General features: G+C 46.7%; 1 protein-coding gene across 10 annotated transcripts; it reads left to right on the plus strand.

Annotated features, from left to right (window-relative positions):
• The first annotated feature begins 196 nt into the window (after positions 1-196).
• On the plus strand, positions 197-14,171 carry TSKS (testis specific serine kinase substrate). Of its 10 annotated transcripts, none has more exons than XM_072966606.1 (11): positions 197-502; positions 823-1,048; positions 8,631-8,726; positions 8,895-8,978; positions 9,203-9,313; positions 9,900-10,186; positions 10,646-10,840; positions 11,651-11,824; positions 12,506-12,641; positions 13,696-13,895; positions 13,991-14,171. In XM_072966606.1, the coding sequence occupies exons 1-11, from the start codon at positions 261-263 to the stop codon at positions 14,145-14,147; spliced, it is 1,908 nt and encodes a 635-aa protein (XP_072822707.1). In that variant the 5' UTR covers positions 197-260; the 3' UTR covers positions 14,148-14,171. The 10 variants fall into 10 exon arrangements, with proteins under 10 accessions (XP_072822707.1, XP_072822711.1, XP_072822713.1 ...); XM_072966610.1 differs by having other exon boundaries at positions 13,696-13,863; XM_072966612.1 differs by having other exon boundaries at positions 13,739-13,895.
• Positions 14,172-22,868: the final 8,697 nt, after the last annotated feature.

Here is a 22,868-nt window from a genome sequence, read left to right on the forward strand (position 1 = left end):
TTCTGGACTAGAATGCATCAATTCCATTGTGGTTCCTCAGGGGAAGGACAGATCCAGGAAGAACTATCATCCTGGACCAGAAGAGTTCACTGAGCCCCTCTGGGGGGATGTGATGAGCCAAAACCTGTGCGCACCCCCCTTCCTAGAGCCCAGTGGTTGGGTCCTTTGTGAGGTAGACTTGTGGGGACAGGGGACTTTGAGGGTCAGTGGTCAGAGTAGTCTCAGAGGAAGAAGCCCCTGGGAGCAGGGTCCCCCACGCCATGGCGAGCGTAGTGGTAAAGACAATCTGGCAGTCTAAAGAGATCCATGAGGCCGGGGACCCCCCTGCGGGGGTCGAGAGCCGCTCCCAGCTGGTCTCCGAGGCTCCTGGGGGGGTGACCAGCCCAGCCAAGGGGATCGCAAAGAAAAAGAAAGCCGTGTCGTTCCACGGGTGGGTTTGTCGCACCCTGTCGGGGACGGTCCTAGCGCCCAGCGCTGCCTCCAACAGAGCTCAAGTCTCACCGTGGGTGCTGGAGGAAGGGGAGGGGAGGAGAGGACGGGGCAGAGGAGAGGCAGGCAAGGGAGCAGTGGTGAAGGGGGAATCTAGAGTGGGGGAGGCAGAGAGGGAGAAGGTAGTGAGGATGGAGAGAGGGAGGGAGGGAGGAAAAGTCAGAAGGAAAGGGGACTAAACGTGGAAGAGAATAGGAACAGAGATGGAGAAGAAAGAAGTAGGCGGTGAGGTTGGAGTCAGAAAGAGTAGGAGGTGGTGGAGATGGGGAGGCAGGAAGGGCCAGACCCTGCTGGAGCTGCATCTTGACTCTCTTGCCTGTTTCTCCTCCCCAGGGTGGAGCCTCGCATGTCCCATGAGCCAATGCACTGGTGCCTGAACCTCAAACGTTCCTCAGCCTGCACCAATGTGTCCCTGCTCAACCTGGCCGCCGTGGAGCCCACCGACTCCTCGGGGACAGACTCAACCACAGAAGACAGCAGCCAACTGGCACTGCCTGTGCCACCTGCCTCCCCTACCCCACCCTGGGCTCCCGATGACCCAGACATCACGGAAATACTGGTGAGGGGCCTCCCCGGCTTGGCTGGGGAAGGTGAAGGTCCTTACTCTGGTGGTAGGCAAATACTGAGGAATGGGGGGCGGGGTTCTTGACTTGGAATGAGAAGGTTCTGGTCACCTTTAGAGGCCCAAAGGAACTGCTTCCTCTCCCTAACAGTCAGCCATGAATCTGTCTCATCCAGAGTGAATGATGCCTGCCACCTGGCAGTTGGTCTTTTGTTCATTCAGTCACTTCTAAATGTGCTGGGTGAGGCTGGAGTCACAGATAAGGATCGGGCCAGGTCCCTGCCCTGGGGAAAGCTCCCAGTGTAGTGGCGATAAATTACATAATAGAGGTAACACTAGGGATCCCAGAAAAGGGCGCCTCAAACCAGGCTAGGGATATCAAGGGAAGCTTCCTGGAGGAGGCAGTGTTAGAACTGGGCTTTGATGGATGAATAGGAGTTCTCTGAGGGGACCACCTCAGAATCTGGGCCAAAACAGAGAGGTGAGCAAGGTCTAGGGAAATTTAGAGAATTCCTGACTAGAGTAGGGAATGCTACAGCTTGGTCCTTTAGCTCCCCCACCAACCTCTACCCCCTGCCAGGCTTCTCCTGGGCCAGGCCCTGAGCTGGACTTGACATGGACACTAGGAATTACACTAACAATAACCACAGTCATAATGATACTAATAAGATTCACTAGCATTTACCAAGGACTTTCTTTATTCCAGGAGCCTCAGTTTCCTCATCTGTAAAATAGAGATACATGTGTTTGTTCTTTCAACAAATATTTCTTAAATACCTACGATGTGCCAGGCACTAGTCTAGGAGCAGGAAATATGGTAGTACCCAAGACAGAGTTCTGGAAAGAATCGTCCCCACCTCATGAGGTTGTCATGACAACGACATGTAGTTCATTCATGTTTAGTACAACAGTGAGCTATATGCACAGAATACGTGTTGGTTGTTATTATTATTATTCTCATTTCACAGATGAAGATATTGAGGCCCTAGAAGGTTAAATAGCATACCCAAAGTCACACAGCTTCTGAGTAGTAGACTCAGGCTTAAGAGTTAGGGCCTGGGGGGCACCCTGCCTTGATAGGGGCAGGAGAGGTCCCTGGGGGAGCCCGGAAGAGGAAAGCCTTGGCCCAGCCAGCCATGATCAAGGAAGGATTTCTAGAAAAGGCAACACATAAACTGGATCTTGAACAGAAGGAAGGCAGAATACTGGGAAGGGTGTTCCACCTAGCTGGAACAGCATATGCAAAAGGATAGGGATTGAAAAGAGATTGGGGGGAAAGGTCCTTCTGGCTGGATCATGGTGTGTGAGAGAGATGAGGCTGGTTGGGGGTGGAGGGGCAGAGGATACAGAGGCTGAGAAACATGAGCATTCTCCTGAGGGCAATGGGAGCCATTGAAGGTTCCTGGGCAGGGGACAGGAGCAATTCTGGGGGAGTTGAGTTCCATTCCCACTTACTGAACACCTATTAGATGTCAGGGTGTGGGGAGGTGGGTCTCAGTTTAGAAATTCTGCAAAAGAAATGGTATAAATCCCAATTTACAGATGACAATAAAAATAAATGAGGTAGAGAGAGGTAGAGTGACCCCTACAAGATTGGAGAGCTTAGAAGCAACGCCAGGGCTAGAAGCCTAGCGGGTATGACACTAAAGCCCAAGTCTTTTCTTTCCCTAGGAGATGCCTCTGGGCCTGGGTGGGAGACGTTTGGAGGGGAGTGACTGGAGTCAGGAAGGCCAGGGAGGAGGCCAGATGAGGGCCCAGGGGAAGAGGACCAGGTGGAGAGAAGGGAGCGGCAGAGACAGTCCAGGTGGGATGGATGGTCCAGGAGGCATCTCCTCCCCCAGCCAGAACCATGTCCTCCCCCTCTCTGTGAGAGCATCACTCAGGCATACTTGCAGCGGTCTGCCTCCCACTGGAGCTATTTCTGAGTCACATCCCTCAGCAGACTGTGATGCCTGTCACAAGAGCCCTGGGCAGCCAAGATCAAGGCTAGATGCAGCTGTGAGCTCACAGTTGGGCTGGAAGGGAGCATCAGCCTCTGGGGCTTCCGGTGCCTTCTCTGTATAATGGAAAAAAGTCTGACAGCCAACACCTTGGGGTACATGCAGGAACAGTGAGGAGGGGGACAGTAAGAACCCAGACTGGCACTGAGCACCTGCACTACATCAGGAGAGAAAGCTGGAGATGAGCAGAGGGGAGGGGGCAGAGTGGGGGGACAGAGACCCAGAGACACAGGGGCCAAGGATCCAGAGAGAGGTGGGACAGAGAACTAGAAAGGAAGGGAAGGGGACCTGGGAGTGATGGAGACCCTGGGTAAGGGTGATAAGTCCCAGACTAGATGGAGGGGCAGCTAAAGAATGGTGAAGCAGACAGCTTTGCCTCCTGTCGTAAGCTCTGACATCTTTACAAGCCCAAAGGATGCAAGTGAGGAGAGGTTATTCTTTTCTGGGAAGGTCAGTGCCTCCAAGCAGCGATGGCCACGGTAGGTCTTTCGAGCCCTGCATGGAACTTGCCCTGCTTTCTGCAGACTTCCCTGAGACAGCTGGGGGGTCCTGTCCTGTTGTCATTAATTTTAATGGTCCTGACAGTTATCACTGTGCTTGGCTTATTGACCGTGTCATCTTGTTTGACTCTTCCTCACCACCATCTGAGCAAGGTATCATCAATCCTATTGGACAAGAAAGGAAACTGAGGCAGGTTTGGAGTGGGAAATGGGATTGCCCAGTTGCACGGCGTGTGAGTGGCCAAGGAGGGATTTATCCTCAGGTCTGGCCACCCCACCCCCACCCCCAGTATCATGCCATTCACTTTTCCACCAAGACTAACAGCTCTGCCTTCACCATTTCCCAAGTCTGCTCTAAGTGAAGCTAAAACTCACCTCCAGTGACCCCCACTGCCTTCTCTCTTTTGCCAAGTATAAACTAAGAGCCTTTCTCAGCCAACCTGTGTTCCTGCCAACGGCAGCCCTGAGAAGGTAGCTATTAGCCCCATTTCCATTTTACAGGTAGGGAAGCAGAGGCTTAGAGAGGTCAAGTCCCCTTCCTGAGGTCATACAGCTAGTAAGTGAGGGAACTGAGTTGACACCAGAACCTGCTTCTCTAGTTTCCCAGAACAGCTACCTACAGGAAACCTAAGATATTCTGGGTCCATTTAAAAATATCACTTTGTGTACTGGCTAGCTATTGTGAAACAAATGATCCCCAACCTTAAAACAACAGACCTGGAGTGGCATAGCTGGGTGCTTCTGGCTTAGGGTCTCTTATGAATCGTAGTCAAGATTTTGGCAAGGGCTGCATTCATCTGCAGGCTTGACTGGGGCTGGAGATTGTGCTTCCAGGATGGCGCACTCACATGGCTCTGGGTTGGAGGCTTCAGTTCCTTGCCACATGGGCCTCTCCATAGGTAGCTGCTTAGGACATGGCCGCTATCATTCCCCAGAGCAAGAGAGAGCAAGAAGGAAACCACAGTACCTTTTCTGAACTAGTTTCTTAAGTCGCGGACCATCACTTCTGCCTTATTCTATTTACTAGGTATGAGTCACTAAGTACAGTCATGTGATGGGAATAAGACTTCACATTTTAAAAGAGCATCAAAGAGTTTTATGGACATATTTTAAACTACCATGATTTTATGGAGCTTTTATTGGTTTTTTAATTAATTTTTTGGGGGGATGCCCTTTGCCAGGATGCAGATTTCCTTTGTACTTTTAGCTTGTTGAATGTTTTTGTCATGAAAAGGTGCTGGACTTTGTCAAATGCTTTTTCTCTATCCATTGACATGATTATGTTTTTTCCCCCAAATTTCTATTTCTTATGGCCTATATACATACATATATGTTATGTATATACACATTGTATCTTCTTTATTCATTCATTAATCAGTGGGCATTTAGGTGCTTCCATATCTCAGTTTTTTTAATTAATGAACAGAGGAGTCCATATATCTTTTCAAATTAGTGCGTTTGTCTTCTTTAGATAAATAGCTAAGAGTGGAGTTGCTGGATCAGATGATAGCTAATTTTTTATTTTTTGAGGACTCTCCATACTATTTTCCATAGTGGCTGTACCAATTTACATTCCCACCAACAGCGCACAGGGGTTCCCTTTTCCCCACATCCTCACCAATACTGGTTATTTGCTGTCTTTTTGATCATACATGTTGAGGACCTTGCATTCTATTAATACATTATATTACATAGGCTAATTTTCATGTTGAACCAATCTTGCATTCCTGGGATAAATCCTACTTGGCATGGCGTATAATTCTTATATACTGCTGGATTTGGTTTGCTAGTATTTTGTTGAAAACTTTGTATCCATTTTCAGAAGGAATATTGGGCTGTAGTTTTATTATCTTGTGATGCCTTTGTTTTTGGTAACATTGGCCTCATAGAGTGAGTTAGTTAGGAACTGTTCCCTCCTATTTTTTTTTTTTTTGGTGGAGAATTTGAGATGGATTCGTAGCACTTCTTTTTAACATAATTGGTAGAATTCACCAATGAAGTTATCTGGGCTTTCTTTGTTGGAAGTTTCTTAATTACTAACTCAACCTCTCTGCTGTGGGTCTATTCAGATGTCCTAGTTCTTCTTGAGTTAGTTTTGGTAGGTTATGTTTTGCTAGGAATTTTTCCATTTCATTTAGGTTATCGAATCTGATGACATACAATTGTTCATAGCATTCCCTTATAATCCTTTCTCTTTCTGTAAGATTGGTAGTAATGTCCCCTCTTTCCTTCCTGGCTTTAGTAATTTGAGTCTTCTTCCTCTTTTTTGTGGTCAATCTAGTTAAAGATTTGTCAATTTTGTTGATCTTTTCAAAAGCCAACTTCTGGTTTTGCTGATTTTTATTTCCTGTTTTTCCATTCTCTATTTTTTTCCCGCTCTAATCTTTATAATTTCCTTCTGCTAGTTTTGGGTTTAATTGGCTCTTTTTCTAGTTTCTTAAGGTGGAAGGCTGGGTTGCTGATTAGGAGTTCTTTTTGGATGTAGGTATTTACAGCTCTAGATTTCCTTCAAAGTATTGCCTTTGCTGCATCCTGTAAGTATTGGTTTGTTGTGTTTTCATTTCCCCTCATTTCAAAGTATAATTTCTCTTGTGATTTCTTCTACCCACTGGCTGTTTATGAGTGTGCTATTTAATCTCCATGTATTTGTGAGTCCCCCAGATTTCTTTCTGCTATTCATTCCTAATTTCACTCTACTGAAGTCACTGAGGTCAGAAAACATAATGTGTATGATCTCAATCGTTTTAAACATATTAAGACTTGTTTTGTGACTTAACATATGGTCAATCTTGTACCATATGGAGAATGTTTCATGTGCACTTGAGAAGAATGTGTATTCTGCCATTGGGTGAAGAATTCTGTACATGTCTGCTAGGTTTATAGTGTTCAAGTGCCCTGTCTCCTTGCTGACTTACTCTCTAGTTGTTCTACCCATTCTTGAAAGTGTTATATTGAAGTCTCCAAACATAATTGTTAAATTGTCGATTTCTCCCTTCAATTCTGTCAGTTTTTGCTTTACATGTTTTCAAGCTCTATTAGGTGCATATATGTTTATAACTGTTATAATCTTCTCAAAGACTTGACTTTTATCGTTTCGGCCAGTTTTTTCACTGTTTTTTATGGAGGGGTGGAATTGGGGGGTTCTTGACTCTGCCATTGTGCCGATGTCACCTTAACACAACACTCCTTATCTCCCTTGTTCTCTAGAGCAGTCATGCAAGAAATGTGATGTTGTTTTCATCTTACAGTGGAGGAAATTTGTCCTTTTTTCTTTGTGTATTAGTTCAGAGACTGTGAAAGAAACCAAAATATCTGTTTAAGCAGGTTAGTTTATTTCTCACATAAAATTCTCAGGTACAGCAGGTCTGCTCTTCAAATGCAGCAGGTTACAGGTGCCTGTATTCTGGAGGCTGAACTATCAAGTCATAAATTTGGTAACAAAAAGACCCAACATAGCATAGTGTAAACGAGAGAAAATGTTGTCTCACTCACATATATAAGTATTCATAAGGGGTTAGAACTGAGTACGGCGGCTCTACAGTGTTGAAGATTCAGTCTTCTTTCCTTTAATTATTCTGTGATATTTTGTTTTGTTTATAATTGAACTATAGTTGCTTTACAATGTTGTATTACTTTCTGGTGTATCAATTTCTTTTATCTTGTGTCCTCCATCTCTTGGTCCAAGATGGCTGCTCTGGCTTTAGCCATCAACTGTGCCTTCCAGCCAGCAGGGAGAGAGAAAGGGGGATGTTTTCCCCCCCTTTATTAAAGGCATGACTTGGAAATTGCCTATATTATTTCCATTCACATTCCATTGGCCAGGGCTTAGTCACATGGCCACACCTGGCTGCAAGGGAGCCTGGGAAATATAGCCTTACCTGGGCAGTCACGTGCCAGGCTAACTCTTCTATAAATGTAGAAGAGAGGAGAGTGGATCCTATCACATGCATCCCTTCTGAGCCAGTTTGTTTGACAGGAGTCACAAGGCATTTTATGGTGATATAAGTTTGCAATAATCAAAGGCCATATGGTGTCATGATTTAAAACAAAGGCTCTAGGTAAAATTCTGACAAAGCCACCTCCTATGCTGTGTACCTGGGAGTACAAGGGACATCCCCTCTCCGAGCCTCATTTGCCTCACTTGCAAAATGGGCCAAATAACTTCAAGGGGTTTGGTTGTGAGGAATAAAAGGGAAGAAGGTGGGTAAGTGATTGGCTTGGTGCATAGTGAGTGCTTATATCTGGAAGGTGGTTTATCTTTAGAACTGCCTGAAGAGAAAGACAGAGCATGTATTTTAACAGTTACCTTTTTTTTAAATTGAAGTATTGCTATTTACAATGTTGTGTTAGTTTCTGGTGTACAGCATAGTGATTCAATTATACATTTATATATATTATGTTTCATATTCTTTTTCATTATAGATTATTACAAGATATTAACTATAGTTCCTTGTGTAATACAGTAGGACCCTGTTGTTTATCTATTTTATATATAGTAGTTTGTATCTGCAAATCCCAAACTCCTAATTTATCCCTCCCCTGCCTTTCCCCTTTGGTAACCGTAAATTTGTTTTCTGTTTTGTAAATAAGTTCATTTGTGCTGTTTATTCAGATTCCACATGTAAGTGATATCATACGGTATTTGTCTTTCTCTGACTTACTTCATATGATAATCTCTAGGTTTATCCATGTTGCAGCAAATGGCATTATTTTTTATGGCTGAATAGTATTCCATTGCATAATATATCACATTTTTATCTTATTTGTCTGTGGACCCCAAAGGCATTTATCTCAGGTTAAGACCATCCTCGTTCTCCCACATGTCTGAGCACTCTCCCCACCCCTACTCTTTCCTGGACCCTACTTATTTTTCTTCCCATCCACAAAGAAGAAAATGAGTCTGCCCCCTGGCTTTATGAAGCAAAATTACAAGAATCAAAGACACGCAGCCCTGGCCTCAAATCCCACAGTTATTCCAGGGCAGAATCAAGGTGTAAATTCAGTTCTAGATTTTTTTCTTGAGGTTGGGGTGTGCTCCCACACACCCAGTGACTCACCTGTCTCCCATTCTTCTCCCAGACTGGGGTCAACAGTGGGTTGGTCCGTGCCAAAGACTCCATCACCAGTTTGAAGGAAAAGACTACGCGGGTTAACCAGCACGTGCAGACGCTGCAGGTGTGAGGACAGCCCCTCCCCAACACGTCCTCTTCCTCCAGAGCCGCGTCCAACTCGGTGCACCCATAGCCCAGCTGGGGAGACTGAGGCTCAGAAGGAAAAGGGACCTTCCTGCCTCTCCTCCCCATGAGGTGTCTCCTCAAGGCCCTCCTCCTTTCCATGCTCCAGAGTGAGTGTTCGGTGCTGAGCGAGAATCTAGAGAGAAGGCGGCAAGAGGCAGAAGAACTTGAAGGGTACTGTAGTCAACTCAAGGTGAGCTGCTTGCGGGGCAGGAGCGGCGTGGGGTGAAGGGAGCATGGGAGAGATCTGAGGAAGAACCATACCTTTAGCAAAGGGAACCAGGCGAGTAAAGGGCAGACCAATCAGCGGAAGGCAGAAGGTAGGGGAGAAGGGGGCGTGTCTCAGACACGGGGTGGAGCCTGTATGGAAAATAGCGAGAGTAAGGGTTGGGAGGCGGAACTGGAATGGGAAGGCAGGGCCCCCGCCCTGGTGTCCTGACCCAGGAGAACTGCAGGAAGGTGACCCGGTCGGTGGAAGATGCTGAAATAAAAACCAACGTCCTGAAGCAGAACTCTGCCCTGCTGGAGGTAAGGCGGAGGGGCCCGAGGGTCTGGGGATGGGAATCAGACACAGGAGGTACTTGAGGTAGACTTTAGGTGGGACTTCCCGCCCTGTCACCACCACCACCACCACCACCACCACCACCGCACTGCCCCTTTGTGTTCATGGTCACGCTTCTCCATGCACAGTCATATTCAAGTCCGGGAGAGAAGGAAGCATGTCGGACTTTGAGTGGGACTGCTCGTCCAGTCTACATACCCACTCATTTCCCAACAAAATGGTGGAGAAGCTTCAATTGTTCTTCCTAAACAGGAGGGACTGGAATCTGACACCTTGGAGGATTTGGAGGCAGGGGTGGAGGGCCAGTTGGAGACAGGAGGCAGGCATTCAGAGGCTGAGTTGGACTCTAGCTAGGCTTTCAGTGAGACATCCCTCCCTAGTTACAGCAAGCAAGAGTCCACTTAGATTTCAAGTGGGACTTTCCAGTATCCTGTCCCCACATACATTTACTTTCCAATCTCGAGAATTCACTAGGCGGATTTGAGGGTGGAGGTGGTGGCTGTGGGAGGCAAAGGGCCTGGTGCCCTAACCCTGCCCTCCTTCCTGGCCCAGGAGAAGCTGCGCTACCTCCAGCAGCAACTGCAGGATGAGACGCCTAGGAGGCAGGAGGCCGAGCTGCAGGCGCTGGAGCAGAAGCTGGAGGCCGGCCTCTCCCGGCATGGCCTGGGACCCACCGCCCAGCCCCCCGGCTGCTCTGGCCCACCAGGGAGTCCTGACGAACCCCCACGACCGCGAGGCCTGGCCCCAGGTGGCTGGGGAATGGGACCCCGGGCAGGGGAGGGCCCCACTGTGAGTGAGCAGGAGTTTCAGAAGGTCTCTGCCGGCCTTGAGGAGCTGAGGTGAGTGGGATCCAGTGGTGGGCCCAGCGGGTGGCACACTCCTTGGAGGGAGTGTTCTGGGGGCGGTGTCCCAGAAGGGCTAGACTTGGAAGAACTGAGTTTTGAGTAGAGGGCTGGCGGCAAAGAGATCTGCATCTGATGAAAATGAGGTGGGTGGGTTTGGGGAGGTGGAAAGTTTTGCAAGCTCCAGACTCCAGAAGGACATCCGAGCGGTTATCTTGAGAAGGCAGTGTCTAGAGTAGATGTGGAGCTGGAAGGCAGGACGAAGACAGGCCAAGATACCTGATAAGGAGATAGAGGCGGGATTCTGGAGGATATGGGAGGATTCCAAGAAATGGACAGGACTAGAGAATTTGGGTCCTGGGTGGGTCCAGCGCCATGGGTTAGCTTTGGTGGGTGGGGACGATCGGAGCGTGTCCAAATCTATCCCTGACCCGTTCCTTACCTCTGCCCCTCCAGGAGAGAGGTGTCCTCGCTGACCGCCCGGTGGCATCAGGAGGAGGGGGCTGTGCAGGAGGCCCTGCGGCTGCTCGGGGGCCTGGGCGGCAGGCTTGACGTCTTCCTGGGCCAGTGGGAGCGGGCGCAGCGTGATCAGGCGCAGACTGCACGGGGCCTGCAGGAGCTGCGGGGTCGGGCTGACGAGCTGTGCACCATGTAAGGGCCCAAGCCGCGGACCGCGTGGGGACGTGGGAGGGCGGGGCCTTGAGGGATAGGGATGAGCCAATTAGGGGAGACCATATACTGACAGGCGGAAGCTCCAATTAGAGTAGGGAGGGGCGTGTCATACCCAATAAAGACTGAGGGGCGGAACCAATTAGAGGTAAGTTCCCTACCTAAAAAGGACAAGGAGAGGAGCCAAGTAAGCAAAGGAGAAACCAATTAGAGAACAGGGAGGAGCTTTCTAACATTAAAATGCAAAAGGAGGGACCAATCAGAACAGAGAGAAGCAAGGCAGGGCCGGGTATTGCAAACGGGATGGAGACCCGGGTGCTGGGCTAATCTTGGGTGGAGCCTTGCTAGGACTGCAGGTTTCCAGCTCTCTGAAAGTAGAGTAGTTCCGTGAAACCTTATGTAAGCCAAAATGGCATAAAGCGAAGAAGCGATTACCCTTAGGATACGTCTTCCTAACAGATGCACAAAATAAATCGAGATAAAGCGCAGATGCTTATAAACAACACAGTCCAAAGCTATGGTGCCTTGAGGCGGAGACACTGAATGTCATTCCCAGAGGAGTTAGATGTGCCGCTCTTGCTGCTTCTGTAACAGCTTGCTACAAAACAAATGCCTTTTGTCTTTTTTCATAAAAGCGAAAATCCTCTTTGGATTTCTTTTGGTTAGTAAAAACAGGCACTAATGTAGGTCTTTCACAAAAGTAAAGTGGGTAAAGGAAACTTTCAAAAATCGGGAATACCTCTACACTGTTGGAGAGGCGACCTCGCTGCTCTTCTTACTCTCACGCCTCAGGGTGGAGCGGTCAGCAGTGTCTGTGGCTTCACTGAGGAACGAACTGGAGGGGCTGGGCCCAGTAAAACCAATTCTGGAGGCGCTGGGGCGGCAATTTCAGAGCTCTCGAAGAGGGTCTGACCTCTCCATGAACCTGGATCGGGCCTCCCAAGGCTCCTGTGCCCGCTGCGCCAGGTAAGGGGGCAGAGTCTGGCTCCAGGTACATTCTGAAAAGCACTGAAGGAGATGAGACTTTAGCTAGAGTGGGGTGGGAAATTCATTGTGGGAGACAGGGCATCCCCGTGTATTGTAGGATGGGCCAATCCTGCTGCATTATGGGAGTCACATTTCTTCCCTCCCCACAAGGTGAAGTCAGTGTTTCATGGAACGCGAGAAAGACTTGATACATTTCATGCATCCTGGGTTTCCAGTACATTGTGAGGACTTTAGGAAGTGGTACTTGATGGGAGGTAGGGTTTCCCAGTGCATTGTAGGGAAGTAAGACCTTGGGGTATTGGAAGGCTAAGGGATATCATGCTTGATCCATATTCGGAAGGGTAGGAGGGAGCGGAAATTCCAATACAACTTGGGATCAGCTTTAACTAGTGCAGTGTGGGAAATGTGAGTTTTTGATGAACTGAGGGCCGTTGATGCCCATTGGAAATGGGAATCCTCAGGCACTGAGGGTATTCTCCATGCTGTGGAAACTAAGGGATGCCTAATACACTGTAGGTTGGCCCCAGTGCATGGTGGGAAGGTTGCGTAGGTGCATAGTGGGAATGGGACCCAGGTGGAGGCTGGGCAGGTGGGCATGCGGCATCCTGGGAATGGAGTTAATTCTAGGCCTCTTTCACCTGTTGACTACCCCTCCCCCAGCCAGGGGCAGCAGTTGTCCACAGAGTCCTTGCAGCAGCTGCTGGAGCGAGCGTTGACCCCGCTAGTGGATGAGGTGAAGCAGAGGGGCCTGGCACCTGCCTGCCCCAGCTGCCAGAGGCTACACAAGAAGATTCTGGTACCAGGGACCACGGGCCACTATGCCCCACTTTTCAGTCAGGGCAGGGGGAGGGGAGCCCCAGGCACAAGGATACTTCTGGTGCGTGGCAGGATGGGAAGGGTGAGCTGTGGGCTGCAGGTGTTGGGGGAACACTTGGCTAATGCATTAGGATGGGGGCAGGGGAAAGCAGTTTGGCAGTTAGTGAGTCAAAAGTCAGTCATCATGGAACCTTGGGTGATGGACTTGGGCCCAAAGCATGATGGGATGTTGGATCTGGTGCATTGTGGGACACAGGAGACAAACACCAGTCTATAGCTTCGTGGAATATAAGCTGGATTTTCTGTGGACCTTAAGAGAGGCAATACATTATATGGGATCACTGAGGTCAGACAGGGGACCCAGCGAAGAGAGGTCACAGTTAAGGTAATGCATTATGGGAAATGGAACCACAGCTCTGCATGAGGCATCGGACCACAGATTCAAGCCCAGTAGCTGACGGAACCTGAGACCAGTGCACATTCTGAACATAAGAGATTTAGTATATTATTGGCTACTGGCCTAATGTATGATAGGCTAGAAGTTGTCGTGGGTGAGACAGACAAGTCAGGCAGTAAGGGACATTATGAGGCAGAGCTATAGGACTAAGACATGATAGGACATGGGCTCATTGTGGGATATAGAGAACCAGGGCACTAAGGACTATTACTATGACAGAGAGCCTGGCCTAATAGATAAGGAGATGTCAGGTCCTGTGAATTATGGGACATAGAAGGTCATCACGTGATGGGATACTGGGACTCAGACATCAAATGCATGATGGGCATGAGGCGACAATATGATTGATGCTGTTTTAGTGCCAACGGGGACAAAGAAGGCCGGGCAACGGGAGACAGACAGTGGGTCAGACACAATGGAATCTAGTGCACAATGGAATCTGGAAGGCCAGGGCATTGTGGGACGTTGGGGATCAGTCTCAGGCTCAAGACATGATGGGATACCCTGGGGGAGGAATGTGGGCCCCACGGGACCCTGCCCCTTGCGCTCCGCGATCCAGATCCCCCTCCACCCCCAGCCCAGTCCGACAAGCCCAGCCGCGCCTACACTCCTCTCCCCAGGAGCTGGAGCGCCAGGCCTTGGCCAAACACGTCAGGGCAGAGGCCCTGAGCTCCACCCTTCGGCTGGCCCAAGACGAAGCCTTGCGGGCCAAGAACCTGCTGCTGACAGACAAGATGAAGCCGGAGTGAGGAAGGAGGCTGAGGGCATGGGAGGAGGGTGAGGTCTTGGGGAAAGGGCCTGAGTCCCCACCTCCTTCCACTCCAGCCCCATGGCATCTGGCATCACCAGCCCTAACTCCCTACTCATGACAGGGAGAAGGTGGCCGCTCTGGACTATCTCCACTTGAAGATGTGTTCCCTCCACGATCAACTCAGCAACCTGCCACTTGAGGGGTCCACAGGGACAATGGGGGGAGGAAGTGGGGGAGGGAATCCCCCAAAACGTGAGGGCCCAACCCCTGAACAATAAATGGGCCCCTCATGCTGGCATGAATTCTGTCTCCTTTTTGGCACCAAAAGAGGGCTAATAAATTGCACTCACACCATGCACCAGCCTCTGTGCTATGACTTGATCCTCAGCCAACAGGGTATCATGGTTTCCAGAGAGATGCTGATGATGGTACACTGTATTATCTCACAATTTCTGAGGATCAGGAATATGGGAGTGGCCTAGCCAGATGGTTCTGGCTCAGAGTCCTCATGAGTTTGCAGTCAGGATGTCAGCTGGAACTGCTGTCATCTGAAGGCTTGACTTGGCTGGAGGTGACACTTCCAAGATAGTGCACTCATATGGCTTTTGGTTGGAGGCCTCAGTTTCTCATGGTAGCTAACTTCCTCCAGGGCAAGCAATCTAAGAACAAGCAGGATGCTACAGTGCCTTTAATGACCTAGTCTTGGAAGCTGCAAACCATCATTTTCTCTTCCTGTATTCTTTAGAATTAAGTCACCAACTCCAGATCATACTCACAGGGTGTATCAAAGAATTTGCAGCCATATTTTGAAAAGAATGTCCATTTGTGGGCATGTTCTAAACTACCACACCAATGCAATTTTTAAACTTATAGTTCAAGTATAATATAAACAGAAAAGTTCACAAGTTAGAAGTGTACAGCTCAATGAATCATCATGGAATGGACATGTAACCACCACCAAGATTTGGAAACTGCACCTGACTAGCAGTTCTTGAACCCCAATCACTACCCTTTCCTTCTACCCCAAAGGTAACCCCTATTCTTCTAACACCATGGCAGTAAGGTAAGAGAAGAAACAGTACAAAGATAAGGAAGGAAGAAAACATTATTCTGAGATGGCATATCTATGCATATAGAGAATCACAAGGAATCCAATAGAATAAATTACTAAAAATTAGTGAGTTTAGCAAGGAAGCTGAATAAAAGGTGAATATAAAAAAATGATTTTGGCAGGGAGGGTATAGCTCAAGTGGTAGAGTGCATGCTTAGCAGTACCTCCCCTGAAAATAAATAAAACCTAATTACCACCCTTCCAAACACTTTTTTTTTCATTTTAAAAAAGATTTTAAAAAATGATTTCTGTATGCCCATGATAAAAGGTTAAAAAATGAAAAAGTTTTAAAGGTGCTAGTTCTACATAGCATAAAACTAAAAAATGTCTAGGAACCCAACAAAAGATATGCCACAATCTCTACACCCAACTTTAAAACATTATTGAGAAAAGTTACAGACCTTAATGAATGGAGAATTATATCATATTCATGGTTTATAAGATATTATAAAAATGTTACTTCTTGCTAGTTGATTTATAGATTTGGAGCTAGCAGATTGGAGATTCATTAATGCAGTTTCATTTGTACCCACAAGATAGGAACTGCTGGCAGATCTAAATTCCTTCAGAGGATGAATAATCACTTTTCATTTTACAGAGTGCAATGGACTGTATGTGTCCTTCAAAATTCACACGATGAAACCCTCATCCCCACTGTGGTGGTATTTGGAGGTGGGGCACTGGGAGGTGATCAGATGAGGTCATGAGGGTGGAGCCTACCCATGGAAGGAGCACTCTTTTTAGAAAAGACAGCCTCTCTGACTCCCGCCGCCATATGAGGACACAGCAAGAAGGCAGCCATCTGCAAACAAGGAAGCAGGCTTTTCACCAGACACTAAATCTGCCAGCACTTTGATCTGGGACTTCCCAGCCTCCAGAACTGCGAGAAATAAATTGTTGTTTAAACTACTGAGTATTTTGTTAGAGCAGCCCAAACTGAAGAAGATACAGAGGAAGAAATAGGTCCAGAGAGGATAAATTATTTACATAAGGGTACATAGTTAGTGGGGAAAAGAACCAGTATTGCAACACATTACACATTCCTCCTAGAGACAGTGTATTCTAGGGACAACTATAATCCTGTTTTCTAACTGCGAAGATACCACTTCGTTAAAGCGCAAGCAGATAAACAACCTAATCCCAGAATCCCATCTTGGGGATCTGTTTCCTGAGGCCATTCTTTGCACCAAGAACCACAGCAGTTAATACTCAACTACTGTGAACATCTGAAATAGAACTTGATATAGGAGACTGGTTCCATGGGTGATGAAAGACCTGAAGGGCTAAAGGGGGATGTTGAGGGAAACCAGAGATTGGCATCAGCAGAAAGTGACTACCGTCCCTAGGCTGAAAGGACAAACAGAGGAAATGATGTTATCAGAGTCCAGGGACAGGTTTCCTGATGGAAGCGGAAATCACTGCAGATCTGTCTGTAAGAGCTGCAGCCGATTCCAGAGAAGCACCCTGAAGCAGAGAGGGAGAGGAAGAAATGCCATGTCATCTCTCTACTACATCATTCTATCTCCTGCCAATGCTTCTCCCATTGGTTGAAGCCAGTGGAAGCTGGCTGACATACAGAACCTCGGAGAAGATCCTGTAGGGTCTGTGTGATACAGAACAGATAATGGAAAAGGCAAAGAAATATATCGGATGTCAAGTAAGCTCAGAACTGGCATGTGAATGTTAAGCTCAAGATGCTTTTAAGACATCTATGCATTTAGACTGAGTAGGCAGCTGACTTTTGAATTAGGGAAGGAGGTAGGATCTGGACATACAAATATGGAAACCATTAAAGCCACGACATTGAATGAGACCATTGAAAGGATGAGCATATATTTTTAAAGGGGGAAACAAAGAAACAAAAACCACAGTCCTGGGGAACTCCAAAGTTCAGAAGCTTGGGATAACTGGAAGAATTCACAGTGGAGACTGAAGAGGAGTAACCAGTGAGGTAGGAAGAAAACTCAACGAACGTGATGTCCAGGCAGACAGTAAAGAGAGTTTATTAATGAGGAGGGAGCAGTCAACTGAATCAAATGCTTCTGTAGGTCAGCTAAGATGAGGACTGAGAAACTGACCATTGGATTAAATTACAAGAGTACTTTCAGTGGACTTGTGGTGGGGAAAGCCTGAAAGAGTGTATTAAAGAGAGCATGGCAGGCGGGGAGAGGGTATAGCTCAGTTGCACAGCGTGTGCTTAGCAAACATGAGGTTTTGGGTTCAATCCCCAGTACCTCCATTAAAAAAATAAGTAAAAATAAAAATATATGAAGAGGTTGCACAAGACAGAGAGAGAGAATAGAAGGCAAAGATTTAGAGACAGTGGGTTTAGGCTACTCTTTTGATGAACTTTGCTGGAAAGTGGAGTGGAGAATGAGTTGGCAGCCTGTGTAGGAACAGAAAAAGTTCAAGATTCTCAGATTTGTCCATCAACAGATGACTAGATAAAGAAGATGTAATATATATATTATATTATATGTATACATATATTATATGTATACACACACACACAATGGAATGCCACTCAACCATAAAAAATAAATAATGCCATTTACAGCAACATGAATGGACCTGGAGATCATCATTCTAAGTGAAGTCAGCCAGAAAGAGAAAGAAAAATGGCATATGATATCACTTACATGTGGAATCTAAAAAAAAGGACACAAACAAACTTCTCTACAAAACAGAAACAGACTCACAGACATAGAGAATAAACTTATGGTCACCAGGGGTTTAAGGGGGTAGAAAGGGATAAATTGGGAATTTGAAAATTGCACCTTTTGGGGAGTGATGGAAATGTTGGCTATCTTGATTGTGGTAGTGGTTTCATTGGTGTATACATCTATCAAAATCCATCAAAGTGTACATCTGAAATATGTGTAGTTTAGTGTACAGGAAGCAGATCACAATAAAAATGTTAAAAAATAAAATTTAAATTTAATATAATTTAATTTTAAAAGACTCTCAGTTTTATCTGCATTCAACCAAATATCCCCACTGTAAGTCGCAGGGTCCCACTCCTTCCCAATAGATGCCCAAACCTTCCTATTAGAGACTTAGCGAGGCTTTAATGCTGGAGCCCACACAGTTATAATTTCTGTTGGATTTTTAGCCCTGTTGGCACTGTGTTTACAAGAAATGAAATTCTTCTAGGGTTTCCATAGAAGCTCTTTGGTTCTCTGTCTGTGACTAGAGCTGAGAGTTTAAAGACCTGAGCTCATAATGTTCTTTCGTTAAGCATGTCAGAGCCCTCAGAAGAAGCCACTGAATATCACAATCCTTGTGGCCACTGCAGTGCTATAATGGTTAATTGTAGCAGCCACTGGATCCCCCAAGGCACTCACTTGGAGCCTCATCACAGTCAACATGGATGCTAACATATGCTTTTACCATGATGCCACTACATCTATGGTTTCCTAGTGCCCCATTTCTTGGCAAGGAGCTCATCGCTGTGTTCAGACCCTAAAAACCAACTAAGTCATCTCCCAAACCCCATCTTTGAGAATCTGCTTCCTGTGGCAAATATTGGTGTCACTCAAGGTATGTTCAGGAGACAGAAATCACACCAGTTATTTTAACAGAGATGATTTCATATAAAGAAATGTTTCTTACATATAAAGCGTTGGTAACTAGGTAACTGAAAAGGCAGAAAGAAAGCCCTACGGCACTACAGTGGTAGTAATGACAGGAAGCATCTCCTGCTCCTGGTGCAGGAAAAACAAAGGATACAGGTGAAAATTATGAAAACTAAACACTTGGATAAGAGGCTCATTGAAAATGAAGAGGGAGGACTGCTCAGCTGGTGCAGGTGTATCTAAGCTCAGAGGACCACCAGAGACTGGGACCTTCTCCAGAAGCATGCCGAAATGGTGCTGGCAACCCCGAGGGTGTGTAACATTTGGAAAAAACTGCAAAGTAGACTTAGCAGCCGCTACAGGAAGGAACTGCCTCAGCTGGGGTAAAGAAGCTGTGCTGGGTAATGCTGATGGGAACGAGAAACTGACAGGAAATAAGCATAGAGCAAACAGGAAGAGCCCGGTCCTAGTGCTTCCTCCAGGCTTCTATAGTCCCTTGGGTGCCCCCTATTGGCCGAGTCTAACACAGCCAGTTGGCAAAGAAGTGTGGTTTACAGAGTCCCAGTCTCAGATTCACGAGGCCCAGTATGGGGGAGTAGATATGAAACCAAGAGATACAGCTTAGTAATTGCACACATCACAATAGTGCGTGCCAAGGACCAGCAACTATGAGTAATCCAATTCCACTCCCCTAAGGCCCAAATATATCTTTTTTAAACTTATTTTTTAATTTGTTTTTAAATTTGGATGGGAATTAGGTTTATTTATATATTTATTTTAATGGAGGTATTGGAAATTGAACCCAGAACCTCATGCATGCTAAGCACACACTCTACCACTGAGCTATACCTTCCCTTCCCACCACATACAACTTTCAAAGAGTACTTGAATACTTGGGAGATTGTTTTCCCTGGATAGCTAGCCCAAATGTTGTGCTGAAGTTAATTCTATCCAAGTCATATCGTGGTTTTAATGTAAATTTAATCAAAATCCCAGTAAGATTATTTTTTTAAAGGAGCTGACCCAGTTATTCTAAAGGTCTTCTGAAGAAATAATAGATGAGATAAAGAATATAGATAATAGATGAAATAAAGAAATAAATAGATGAGAGAAGCAACTTTTTCCATAGGAAAATAATAAAATGGAAATAAAGGCAGAGATGGGGTGATGCCTCAAGGAATGCCAAAGATGGCTGCAAAGCCCCAGAAGCTGGGGGTTCGTCAAAATTCAACTGGTGGTAACAGAAACCACCCTAGTTATTTTAAGTAGAATGAATTTAATACAAGGAAATGAAGAAACTGTCAGGAAGGGATGGAGGATTGGACCCTGGGCTATGTCTCCAGGAAAGTCTCTCAGAACGACAGTGCAGAAGCACCCCTCCAGTGTTTAGCTATTACCTCCTCTGATCATGAAAGTTGGAACTAGGGAGCCCCCACCTCCACCACTCACGGGGGAACAGGTGGCTGCAGGAACACACAAACTTAACTAGGAGGTAGTCAGTTTCATTAGCAGCTCAGTGAGTCATCAGTCCCAAAGTTCACACCTTATGTAGGTCCCTCCCTTTCAATCTGACCTAGCCACTTGCTTTCACCAGTAGAACATGGTGGAAGTGATGCTAAGCCAGTTCCAGATCTAAGCTTAAAGAGGCCTGGCCTCTCCGTTTTTGTCCCCAGGGGGAGCTGTGGGCTGCCCTAGAACAAGTCAGGCTGCCCTGTTGGAGAGATTTCTTGAAGAGAAGACCTCCTGGAGAGGGAGTGTCTTGGCCATCCTAATGTCCAGCTGACCCTTCAGCTTTAAGTAGTGACCAGTGACCACAGTGAGGTCAACTCAACCCAGGTTGCAGGATCGTGAACAAATGAAAGGGTTGGCTTTGAACACTGTGGTGAAATGTACATCACATAAAATTTACCATTTGAACCATTTAAGTGTACATTTCTGTGTCATTCATTACATTCACAGTGTCATGTAACCATCAGCACCATCTATTTCCAGAGCTTTTCATCATCCCAAACAGAAACTCTGCACCCATTAAACAAAACCTCATTCTCCATTCCTCCCACTTCCCAGCTCCTGGCAACTGCCAGGAACATCTTTTCATGTGTTCCTTTGTCTATCTTCTCTGGAGAAATGTCGATTCAAGTCCTTGGCCCATTTTTGAATGGGGTTGTTTGTTTATTGCTGTTGTTCGGTTGTAGGAATAATGTCATATATCTGGTATTAACCCCTTGTCAGATATATGACATGAAAATATATTCTTCCATCACGGCAGCTGTCATTTCACTCTATTGATTGTGTCCAGGGATGCACAAAATTTTAAAACTTTGATGGAGTGCCACTTAACTATTTTTCCTTTTGTTGCCTATGCTTTGGCTGTCATAGCCAAGCCCAGGGGTCATTGCCAAATCCAGTGTCATGTAGCTTTGCCTCTATGTTTTCTTTTTTTTTCCTCTCTCTTTTTTTCCCTAGTACTTTTTCTTTTGCTCCTATGTTTTCTTTCAGGGGTTTTATTGAGAGCACTTGGCAATCCCGCAGATCTGTGTCTTGCTTCGACAGTGTTTGGTCAGAACAGACCCAGGGACACCTCTTCCTCCAGCCTTGGACCATCCTTCAGCCATTTTTTCCAGCTGAAACCTTCAGAACCAGCCACTCGGCTATCCTCGGCCTCCAGGACAGCCAACACCACTATATGAACTTAACTCCTTATTACCAAGCAACCATGAGCTCCCAGATTCGTTAGAATTATTCCAGCGAGGTTGAAACCTCCGTCAACCACCTGGTCAACATGCATCTGTGGGCCTCCTTCACCTACCTCTCTCTAGTGAGGGTCCCCAAGGTGCCCCCGGCAGGAGTTGCCCTCAGCTGCGCGCCTCCAGCCCTCTGCGCTCGCGCTGGCCTTCTTTGTCCGGTTGGGTATTCAGAAGGCGGAGTTAGCACTCCTGGCATCGCCCCCTGGTAACCATTGTTCCCGCCATCTTTTCCCGCAGGGCTTCTATTTCACCTCCACGCTGTGGCTCTGGAAAGAGTGGGCCACTTTTTCCGAGAACTGGCTGAGGAGAGGAGGGACGGGGCAGAGCATCTCTTAAAAATGCAAAACCAGCACGGAGTCTGCGCCCTCCTCCAGGATCCGTCGCGAGATGAGTTGGGGTAAAACCCAGGACGCTATGGAAGCTGCCATGGTTCTGGACCAGGCCATTTTGATCTGCCTGCCCCGGGTTTGGCCCGCGGCAGGCTCACACCTCTATGACTTCCTGGTGATCCACTTCCCAGGTGAAGAGGTGAAACTCATCAAGAAGATGGTCCACCACCTGACATCGCCGGAGTCTGGCCAGTCCCAGGCTGAGCTGGGCGAGTGAGTATCTCTTCCAGAGGTTCCACCAGGAGCCTCTGGAACCCAGAGGACTTTGAGGAGCCCCACTGGTGTCCCCCTGGTGATAGGGCTTCTACTGAAGCCTCTCTCTGCAGCTGCTAGGCAACTTTTTAACCACAGTGGAGCCTTCTCCCAAGCCATGGACCAAACGGAAACAAATAAAGGCTAATAAAGCTTTTTACAGGAAAAAATATATATATACATATATTTACACACACGCACAATTTTGTATCTTAAAATTTTATAATTTTAGCTCTTACAGTTAGGTCTTTGATCCATTTTGAGTCCACTTTTGTATATGGTGCAAGAAGAGGATCCGACTTTGTTCTTTTGCATGTGGATCTCCAGTTTTCCTGACACCATTTGCTGAAAAGTCTGTCCTTTCCCCCACTGAATGGTCTTGGCGCCCTTGCCCAAGATCATTTGACCTTATATATGAGGGTTTCTCCTGGGCTTTCTATTCTATTCCATTGGTCCATAGGTCTGCTTTTATGCCAGTACCACACTATTTTGATTACTGTAACTTTATAATAACTTCTGCAGTCAGGAAGTGTGAGATCTCCAACTTTGTTCTTTTTCAGGATTGCTTAGGCTACTCAGGGTCCTTGAAGTTCCGTATGGATTTGTCTATTTTTATTTTTAAAAACTCACTGGACTCGGACAGGGATTGCCTTGAATCTGTAGATGGTTTTGGATAGCAATCGACATCTTCACAGTATTGTCCTCCAAAGCAGATTCATGAGATGTTAATGATTTTTAATTACATGTGTGGCTCACAGTACTGACTTAAATGTTCCCCAAAGGACCACATTAGCTCATAAAACTCAATAATAAAAAAGCAAACAATGCAATAAAAAAAATGGGCAGAAGGGGGAAGGGTATAGCTCAAGTGGGTTCAATCCCCAGTACCTCCTCTAAAAATAAATAAATAAATAGGCCTAATTAC

This window comes from Vicugna pacos, chromosome 9 (assembly GCF_048564905.1).
Source record: "Vicugna pacos chromosome 9, VicPac4, whole genome shotgun sequence".
NCBI lineage: Eukaryota > Metazoa > Chordata > Mammalia > Artiodactyla > Camelidae > Vicugna > Vicugna pacos.